Raw genomic sequence first — 10616 nt, forward strand, 5'->3', positions numbered from 1 at the left:
CCCGGTCCCGCGATTCCACCTGTGGTTCCCGAAGAGGAAAGAGGGCCATGGTCGGGGCTGAGAGCGGGCAAGCAGGCAGCCCCACTGCCCTGGCACCATCAGGGAGGATGGGCTGTGGAAAGGCCAGCCCCCCTGCCTGGCTTCAAACTCAAACACGGCCGACCCCCACCTGGGTGGCCTCGGAGAAGTCACAGATGCCCCTGACTCTGGCTTCCTTGATTCTAAAGCAAAGGATGTGAATTCTCCTAAAGGCCCATGTGAGCGCCGATGTCCCTGAAAGATGCAGGATGGGCAGAGTGGTACAGGACAAGGACACCAGGTGCTAGCCCGCCAGAGCGGGGTGGGGACCTCAGCAGGCCAGGGGCACATTTTTTCAATAGCAGGAAAGGAAGCTGCTGAGCAAGCCAGGCCTGACCTGCAAACCCAGAGCCCCACCCACCGTGTGGCCTCAGGCAAGTCCCTTCTCTTCTCAGGGGTCTCATCACTACAGACTGAAGGCCTGGGTCAGGTGGTGGCCACACTCTCCCAGCTCTAAATCCTCGGGTTTGTCCCTAACAGGACGGCAGCCTCCCGCCTCACCCAGGCTTCTGGGAAAGCTGAAGCGAGAAGGCAGAGTGATGGACCCGGGAACCCTCAGGGAGGGGCCATCTCCCCACTCCCATGCCCGATGGAGCTGGGCTCACAGAAAGCCTGTTGGTATATCGTCAGTCTCTGAACAGCCAGTTCATCCAATGAGCAGCTTCTATATTCACTGGCTGTGTGTGTGTGTGTGTGTGTGTGTGTGTGTGTGTGTGTACACATTAGTTCACCAGTTCTTATTCCCTTTTTAAAAGGGCATTTGACCCTGGCCAGTGTGGCTCCGTTGGTTGGAGCATCGTCCTGTACACAGAGAGGGCGAGAGAGAGAAACATCTCACATCGATGTTTCACTCTCTCCCCCTCCTTCTCTAAAAATCAATGGAAAAAATATCCTCAGATGAGGATTAACAAAAAAATAAAACAGTAAGTTATTCCTCAATAAGCCTAAATTTGTAAAGCCTGCGTTTGGCTTTAAAATTCACAGGTGTAAGCACACACCTGCTGCACAGCTGCTGGTAACGGTGGCACCGTCAGCCATGAAACGCAGGCATCGGTTTTATTTGGCCAGTTCCCTGCTGCGGGTGGTTCCCAAGCTTCAGGCATTTACTTTAATGCCACGATGCTCTGGGAGGGATGGGAGGTTGGCCCAGCCCCCGTCAGGCCCCCCCTCCCTCCATACCTCCCCTCTGCTGTCCATCCCACCCCTGCACGACCGGGCGGTGGGGTTCTCATCTACTCTACAGAGGGTGCAGCTGAACTTAGGGCTCCAGTCACATGGGCAAGTCACAGGTCGGCAAGCGGAGGCCCCCGGGTCCAAAAGGGGCTGCGAGGTGGGAGGCCCGCGCTCCTCCCGGGCCGCTGCAGCCAGCTGTGCGCTGTGTCCTCCTCATGTGCCCCCCGAGCACCGAGCACACAGAAAGGGGCGCTTCCCTGGGACGGGGTGTGGGCTGGAAGTGAACCCCAGTATCGCCTGGAATAAAGGCCAGCAGCCCTGTCTCTCCACGAGCTCGCTGCTAAGGAAGAGGAGCGGCTGCCAGACCTAGCAGGGAACATCATGCAGCCAATGACACGGAGTGCCCACCATGCCAGGCCCTGGGTCAGACAGCGCACGAGTGGGCACCGCTAACACTCCCATCCCCAGCGGCCGAGGCTCCTTTCCTGCTGCTGCTCTCCAGGCCTCTCGGCTCCAGAAGAATTAGTGTCGTGATGTCCCCACCATTGCGGGTCCCCAACACCTCACTCCACGGCTTTTCCTTCGGCGTCAGCTCAGCAGCATCTCTCCTCCAGGCCCGCAGCTCTGGGGTTCCTGTTCAAGTTGCCGAGAGAGAATCTGGCTCAGCTCACTGCATCCTAGCTCAGCCTTCTGATTGGCTGCTGTTGGGTCAGGTAAGCACACTGAGCCAATCAGTTCTGACTGATGGGGCCAGTCACATGGTTTGAACCTGACCCTGGAGGCAGAGGCAGTTTCACTTGGAGGGGACTCAGGGTGAGTCAAACTGCACGGATTGGCACCCCTGGCCCAGGGCAACCAGGGGAGGGGACGGAGCTGGCACCACCCTTGGGTCCCTCCAGAGCTGCTGGGAGCCTGGGTCTGGTGCCGGAGGAGATTTACCGCCTAGAATTAGAGCTGGAAGCTCACATCTCCCATAAGACCCCAGTCCCCGAATTCCCCGTCTCCCACTGCTAATGGGTGAGCTTTAGACCAAGAAGCGAGAAGCCTTCTCCCGTCTCTCACCCGCTGGTTATTGGGCTCACAGAGCAGCTGTGCCCTTTGACCCAGAGGTAGCCTGGGCGCAAGGCCAGCATGGATCCTTCCGGAACCCCCGCATGGAGGCTGACATTTGAGCTGGGGATCTGAGCAAGGCGCTCTTTGGCAGCAAGTAGAAGTCATTCTCTTTGTTCTTCAACCTCCTGATGGCACCGAGCTTCGTCCCAGCCTGGTGTCTGTGCACCGAGGGGATCGAGGGCCCCCCCACCCCCCACTTTCTCATGCCTGGGAAGGTACAGCCCAGGGGAGGGGACGCCCCCAGATCTCCAGTCAGGGTGTTAGGGGCTGTGCTGCCCACCATGGAGAGTGGCCATTCAGTAGGGCCACTGGTGGCAGAGGCTGGGAGAGGAAGTAGAGGGCATGAGGCCCCGCCCCTTTTGGGACCACACCCAGGGCACACTAGGTACTAGCGGAGGAATACTCTGAGGAGGTTAAGTTTCATAAAAGAATTTTATTTTTAGAGAAATTTTAGGTTTAGAGAGAAATTGAGAGGAAGGTACAGAGATTTCCCATATGACCCCTCCCCCCACACAAGCAGAGCCTCCCCCATTATCAACTTCCCTCTCCCCAGCCTGTATTTTTGTTGTACGTGAGGAACCCACATCGGCACATCATTACAACCCACAGACCTTAGTGTAGCCCAAGAGTCACTCTTGGTATGGTGCATTCTATGCATCTGGACACATTAGAATGACATGTGTCCATCATTACAGTGTCAAAGGTCCAAACAGATGTCTAACTGGTCACACAGCAGTTTCACTCATTTCAATATTCAACCAGGGGCAGCTTGAGCCATGGCAAGTTGGGCTCAGGAGGATGATTTAATTCCATGTGGGAGTCACTGATGGGTGAGGACTTCACCTTTGAGTTAAAAAAGAAAAAGAAGCCCGGTGGCTCAGTGGTTGAGGGTCGAACAGGAGGTCACCGTTTGATTCCCGATCGGCACATATGCCCGGGTTGCGGCTCAATCCTGGTGTGGGAGGTGCAGGAGGCAGTTGATCAATGATCCTCTCTCATCAGTGATGTTTCTATCTGTCCTTCTCCCTTCCTCTCTGAAAAAAAAAATGTGAAAGAAAAACACAACTTCTAAAAGGTGGGCTGACTGAAGGAGGTAGGAGGTACGGGAAAGATGCTGGGAGATGTTTATGCCTCATCGGGGGATTCAAGGACCAGAGGTGGGACTGCACGGGAGGTAATTGTGTGTTCCTTTTTGCACCATGAGAGTAAATGAGTGATGTCTGCTGACCACAGTGGTCAACTACAGAGAACAAGTAGACAGTCCATTGAGCACCTACTCCAGGCCGGCCAGGGGCTGGGATCCTCCACCCACCACCTTCTCTGATCTTCTTAGAGTGGATCCCGGGCCCCAGCTCGGAGAGGAAGGGACTGAGGCTCTGAGAGTCCAGAGCTTTCCCAAAGTCACACGGACAGAAAAGGCTGGCTTCCCCCACAGGTGCCCCGGTGCTTCTGTTCTGGTTTAGGTGCCACAGAGGCAGCAGAATTCCTCCTTGAAGGGGACATAGGTTCACGTATGAATTCTTCAGTATTGGCACAATTGGTCCATCCTTCAGCCAGGAAGAGAGGGACAGTGAGAGACAGAAGGACAGGTTGCCCAAGAGCTAGGGTAAGGTGGAAAGGACTGTGCGAGGTCTTCTCTACCGCGGCTTCTAACTCGGGGTTTTGTGCCCCATCAGGCTGTCACTGGCGTTGGGATCGCTTGCTCGCGAAACCAATGGTGGCACCAATCGCAGCTAAGGCTCCAGCGCCCGCAGTTACTCCGGTCTTGAACTTTTCTGCCTGAAAGAGAGCAGCCCAGGTTCACAGTCCACAGCAAGACCAGGCAGGTTCTCCCTCCGCCAAAGGGGCTGGAGGCCACACTCATGCTCCCGCCCTTCCCCAGGCCTGGCCTCTCGGAGATGCTGGCCTTGTCCCAACAACCCTTCCCTGGGAAGCCGAAGGTGTGACCACTTGTCAGTGCTGGGCTTGTCTGGATGTGTCCTGACAACTGGCAGGGTGGATGGATGGAATCCTGTGTGAGCCTCCTGGGTGGGCCACTTGGTCCTGATGGAGGTGGTAGGGGAGGGGCCTTCCTGCCTGGGCTCCTGGGGCTAGAGCTCTGGGGGTGAAAGTGGGAATGGCTCTGTGGTCAGGACTCTCCCTGGGCTCCAGCTCTGCAGAGGGAGGTGGTGGCAGAGCTGAGGGGGACGATGGGAAACCATGGCCTCAGGGATCACTGTGCTCTGTGTACTGTTACTAAGTGCAGCCTGGAAACTTCTATCTCCACCACCACCTCAGCCTGAACCCCAGACTCACACGTAAAACTGCTACTCAAAGGTCCAAACAGATGTCTAACTGGTCACCTGAACCCCACATGAGCATCAAATCCTTAATATCCCTTCCAAAACTCCTCCTCATTCTCCTCCATCCAGGCTGCCCAGCACCCAGTCACAGGGGCTGTGAGCCCTGGAGGTGCTGTGGTTCAGCAGAAAGAGCCGGGACCACTGGGGGTTGAATCCCGCTTCTGCCCCTTACTGTGTGTTTGTGACAAGGAACTCAGAAGAGGGCAAAGGGGATGGGTTAAAGCTCTGCCCAGATCTTCCATAACATGTTCTTGAGCTCTTACACCGGCCACAGACCTGAGCATCTCTTGCCCGAAGGCTCTCTGGGGCCTTAGGACACCTGTCATGGTGCAGGGCTGACCCAGACTTTGCCTGACAGCACACAGGGCATCAGGAGCTGCCTTTAGGGTGGGTCTTAGAGGCAAAGGATCCCAAAGGGATAGAGGAGCCCAGAGCCCTAGAGGTCCCCCAAACATCCCCTCCTCTTGCACATGGGGAAACTGAGGCCAGAGAGGAAGTGCCCTGTCCAAAGACCCTGAGTGGATTAAAAGAAGATGTGAGATTAGTTCTCAAACATCCTGACTCCCAGCCAACAAGACCCTGAGAGCTCCCTTTTGATTTATTCAAGGTAATTCTTGTCACCCCCACTCCAAGTAGACCTCCAGAAGGGAGAGGGAGCCCCTGAAGAGAGGGCCTTACCTGCCGGCTGCGGGCCTTGCCGTATCTCAGATCGGTGACAAAGTGCTCACAGTTCCTGTTCAGAACACTGTACGGCAACTCCTTACCAACCATCTCCTCCGCAGACCGGATAATCTTGTTCACGGGCAGTGGTGAGTACTCGTGGTCCAAGTGGTTGTTGACCCAATAGCGGCAGCCCCCCACCACATCACTCAGGAGCTCCCTTTTCACCACACCTCTGCTGCTCAGCACAGAGAAGAGGCTGGAGGAGCCAGCCCCGGGGTACTCATCTGGAATCAGACACAAGAGTATCAGCAACTGCAGGGGAGGCCAGGGAGGGGAGAGGTCACAAGGCAGGGAGGAAGGGCCAGGGGGTCACACTATTGAGCTCTGGTGTCTGTCCCTTCACCAATGTGATTGGAGGATTCCATCATTGTGCTCTTTTCCTTAACGAGCTGTGAATACTTTTCATGTTAATCAATGTTGTGATAGTCAGTGGCTGCCACTGTGTTCCATTACATGAATGGACATTATATGAATTTACGGTAGTAAACTGTATTTGTTCATCTTTGCACCTGTGTGTTTCAGAAAGAGATCAAAGTAGTTGTGGTCCCACTGGGTTTCAGACTCTGCTGTGCAATTTTCATACATTCTCTCATTATTCTCCTTTTGAACTTCATGGTAAACACTCTCATGTCCGTTCAACAACCGATATTGGACCTGAGGCATCATGGGCCTTTTCTGGCCCAGCTCTGGCCACCTGGAGAAGCCACACAGCACTTCCAGCTGGTTGTGTCCAATCCATTGAGCCTGGAGCCCGGGATTTGCTCTCTAAGAGGAGGGAACTAGAGAGCACGCTAACCAGCAGGCTCCTTTATGTGTGAGTCTCGAGGCTGATGCTGCACTTAGCACCGCCCTGGAGGAAGCACTACCTGCACACTCACACACAAGCAGGACCCGCTGCTCACACTCACGCTCCCTGTTCCAAGCCTCCTAAGTGTCGTCTGGATTAGGGGGTTTCGCTTACTATTTGCCATCAATGCTGACAGTTTTCAGCTCTGTCAGTGTAGGTGACAGCGCATAGAAACCTGCTCAGTCACAAGGAGATTCTTGTGATCATGAGAAGTTTCTGTCCAGCGAGAACGCAAACGCTTGCTGTCCAAGGTGTGGGTGCCACTGCTCTGCAGGGCACCAGCCCCTGTGCCTCCAAGTCCGCGGTCTCCTCCCAGCACCTTCCTTTCATGGACGACACACACGTCTGGGCCCTGCCTTCTCCTCTGCCTGCCTGTCATCCTGCTTCTGCTCTCCCTGCATTACATCAAGGGTCCAGGCGCTCGTGTGCGTGTGTGTGAGACTCTCTGTGAGGTGTGACCTGGGAGAGCTGCTCCGTGGAGGGTGTTCAGGAAGCCCTCTCAGGACGCCCTGTTCTGTGACATCCTCTGAGCACAGGACACAGCCTGAGAGGCAGTCCCTCCATGTGACCGGGACACCCAGACACGCTGCTGGTTTAGAGAAATCTGTCTGCTCGCCCAGCTAACGGGCCCGAGCTGGAGAGCATCCAATGCGGGTGCAGCCTGGCTTCCCTGGGGCCCACGGACCTCTTTCCCTGCTGAGTCAGGACCCGAGGGACCACTGAGATGCCCCCAAGGGACACGGATGTACAGTGAGCCCACGCACTGCCACGGGAGAACCCAGCAAGGGTTCCAGGGTGGCTCTTGGCTTTAATTGTTCTCATGAGGCTCGTGTTGGGCAAATGCAGCTCGGGAGCCACATGCGGCTCTTGGGCCCCTTGAGTGTGGCTCTTCCACAGAATACCACGGCCTGGGCGAGTCTATTTTGAAGAAGTGGCGTCAGAAGAAGTTTAAGTTTAAAAAATTTGTCTTTCAAAAGAAATTTCAGTCGTTGTACTGTTGATATTTGGCTCTGTTGACTAATGAGTTTGCCGACCACTGCATTAGGCTAATAAATCTTTGATAAATCCTATTTTCAATCCCCTTACCTGGGGGAGCCAGGTGGATCACATAACCATCGCCTACATAGAGGGCCCAGTGGGAGTAGCCGATGCGGGAAATCTCAATCAGGTCTCCAGGCTTGGGCTCTTCAGGAAACTGCAAGAGAAGAGCCAGGAAGGGGAGAGATTTCAGGGAGCTGCAGAGGGCCGGCTGGGAGGAGCTGGGCAGGGGAGTCCACGCGGATGTTCATCGCCTGGTGAGCGTGTGGAGGGCACTCTGGCCCCTGTGAGGCCCTCAGCCTCTGGCGATTTCAGAGCGTGCCCTTGGGGAACTGGAAGCCTGGAATCTGGTTGCCCCGAGGGAGGGAAGCCTGGAAACATAACCTTGTGCTTTGGGAGAGTGAAGAATTGTCCAAAGAGAGTGTAATGCATGCGTGTCTGTGCTTTGTGCACATGTGTGTTGTATGTGGTGCGTGTACATGCACACACATGAGGTTGCCGATGAGCATATGTGGGTGTATTGTGCACCTGTCCGGAGGGTGATGACACAATTGCTGTGTGCAAAGCCCCTTCGTGGAGGCTGGGACCCAGGCTCATCCCCAGCCACATGGGGCAGGTGAGTCTGAGCTTCTGCCTCACACACTGCCCGCAGGTGCTCACATGCCTCTTGCCCTGGCTGAGCATGGCCCCCACAGGCTCCTCCTCACACTCTGCCCCTCCAGCCCCGGTGCACCCGCCCTCAGAGGTGCCGACCTGAGGGACAGAACTGACAGCCTAGTGAGGGGACTGAGCGTTGAGGAGGCCCTAGTGGGGCTGCCCCTCTTCCAGAGCTGGGAGGGGGGCGGGGGGCAGAAGGGGCTCACACACTCAGGCAGCAGGCTCTGCTGGCACTCTCCCCACCATGACTGCCACCCTCCAAGCCCAGGGGAGGAAGCAGCACCCCTTGCTCAGCTGGGGAAACTGAGGATCAGAGAGGGAGAGGGACTTGCCCGGGACACTCAGCTGGCAGTGGCTGCGCTGGGTCTTCTCTGTCCCGTCTCCTCCAGTCCCTTTCCTCCCTCCCTCCCTGCCTCACCACCTCCTCCCTCTCCTCAGTGCCCCCCCAGGGCACCACAGCACCTGATCAGAGAATTTTTCAGCTTTTCTTGTCTCTGTGTCTGACCTCAGCGAATGAGAAACCTCCTGCAGCCCTCACCCCGGGCGGCCCAACCTGAGGCCAGGGCTCAGCTCTCCTTTGGCCCATTCCATGCCGGTACCCAGCAGCCCACACTCACCCCGAACACGTCTCCTGATTCACCTCCTCGTCCATCTCCCGCCCTTGACTCAGCTCAGGCCCCAGGTGCCTATTTTGTGACCCCACAGTTACCTGACAAGATTCCCTGCCTTTTGTCCCTTCACCTCCACAGCCAGTCCCCCAGAACACCCGGTGTCCTTCCCAAATGTCCCATCTGTCCATGACCCTCCTCTGGCCTCAAGGCACAGGCATGCCCCTGGGCAGCCACAGCCCCTCCTGACCCTTCCCCACCCTCCTGGCCCCTGCTGTCCTCGCCACCCCCCCCACCCTGGGCTGGCTGAAGGCCTTGCCTTCCCCTCCCCACAGCTCCCTCTGGCCTCTGCTCCTCTGCACCCCACCTTCTCTATGCCCCCAGCCCCTGCCCCACGCCCACCCCTCCTCTCCTCCCCCCAGACAGACACCTCCTCTGAGGAGCTGCCCTGATGGCCCAGCCTGGCTCAGCTGCCACGCTCAGGGTCCCCAGCCCCCGGGACCGCCACCTCTCCCCACGGGATCTTGCTCTGCTGCGGTCCCTGTGCCTGTCCCACCCCCATTGGGCTTTGAGCTCCATCAGGGGGATCCTGTGTGCTCCGCCCTCCCTCCCTGCATCTCCTAGGTCCTGAGAGGGGCCTGGTTTGGAACAGGAGGCAAGGAACTATGGGAGCAGGAGGGCTGGAGGGCCCGGGGCCAGGGCTCAGGCCAGGCAGGCCCAGAGGTGGTGTCCATCTGGGGGAGAACAAGGGCATTTGTCACTCCGAAATGAAATGGTGACTTAAGGGGAGGCCTGGGCACTGTCCCAGGAGCAGGGCAGTGAGCTGGGGCCTGGTCTGGGCAGGCAGCGGTTCCCAGGAGCAGTGAAGCAGGTGGACTGAGCTCTGGAATATGCAGGCGCCTTCCTGGAATCGCCCCACTTCCTGTAAGAGCCCCGTCCAGCTGGCTGCTTTCTGCTGCCCACCTCGCACCAGGCTGGCCCCTCCTGGATCCTGTGTGAGTCTGGACTCCAGGGCTAATGGGGGCAGCTGTCCGCGTTGGACGCTGAGAACCGAATGCACCCCATCAGGCAGACACATGCCTGGGAGGAAGGGGGGCCAGAACAGAGGGGCTGAGGAGGCACCAAACACCAGTAGCAGCTGAGTCCCACATCCCGGGATCCACTGCTCCCCAAGTCCCGGGTCCCCCATCAGCCCACACTCCACCTCGTTCCCCAGCTCAGGAGGGCACAGCCCAGACACCACACATCCTCCCACATGGCCCCCCAACTCCATACAGTGCCAGACCCAGAGCGGGGGCTCCCTCTGCCCCAAGACCTCCCAGTCCTGCAGCAAAAGAGACTCAAACAACATTCCGGTCTCCATGGCAGCCTTAGAGGCAGCGCTGTTCCCAGCAGGAACACAGCCCAGGCCTTCATTTAGAACAGGGAGCTGCCCTCCCCTGTAGAGCTGGTTCTAGAAAGTTCTGAGGACTTACCGAAGCCATTGCTAGCCAGGGTGGGTCTGGCTTCTGCTCCTGGTGCAACAGGTTTTATACCCAAGTGGACGCTTTCGCTTTCGCTTTCGCTTTCCCTTGTTCAGAAGAACTGAACCCTCAGTGGTTAGAGGGCCTCTCAGCATTGCTCTCCGTGCACAGGCCATGATTTCCCCCCAAGGCCTGGCATGGCTGGGCCTGGAAGCCGCCGGGAAGCAGTCGGAGTCGGAGGGAAGCCTCATGCCTGCCCTGCCCGGGACACGTGCTCCCACTGAGGACGGGGTGCATGAGGCCCAGCTGTCAGCCCCCGGCCCCGGTGGGCCCTTATCTTATACCCACCCCACGAAGGACAGGAGCCCCGGGCAGCCTTCAGGCGGGTCCCCCCGGGAAGGCCTCAGCAGGCGGGTGTCTGGACCTCGGGATCCCAGGGCTCATTGGCATGGGGTGCTTGTGGGTGGGAGAGCAGAGCTTCCCTGAGAGCGGCCTCCCCAGCCTGGCCGTCCGCTGTCCCTGGAGCAGGAGGCGGAGGCAGGGTGCAGGCTCAGTCCCGCAGCTCCCCAGGCAC

At 57.7% G+C, this 10616-nt stretch overlaps 1 protein-coding gene across 1 annotated transcript; it reads right to left on the reverse strand.

Moving 5' to 3' along the window:
* Positions 1-2779: 2779 nt before the first annotated feature.
* On the reverse strand, positions 2780-10076 carry LOC308234220 (phospholipase A and acyltransferase 4-like). Its single transcript, XM_080641652.1, has 4 exons — positions 10055-10076; positions 7363-7471; positions 5385-5653; positions 2780-4143 (listed from the first exon to the last, which is right to left on the reverse strand). The coding sequence occupies exons 1-4, from the start codon at positions 10061-10063 to the stop codon at positions 4045-4047; spliced, it is 486 nt and encodes a 161-aa protein (XP_080497778.1). The 5' UTR covers positions 10064-10076; the 3' UTR covers positions 2780-4044.
* Between the last annotated feature and the right edge of the window lie 540 nt (positions 10077-10616).

Source organism: Plecotus auritus, assembly GCF_963455305.1.
Source record: "Plecotus auritus genome assembly, chromosome: 9".
Lineage (NCBI taxonomy): Eukaryota > Metazoa > Chordata > Mammalia > Chiroptera > Vespertilionidae > Plecotus > Plecotus auritus.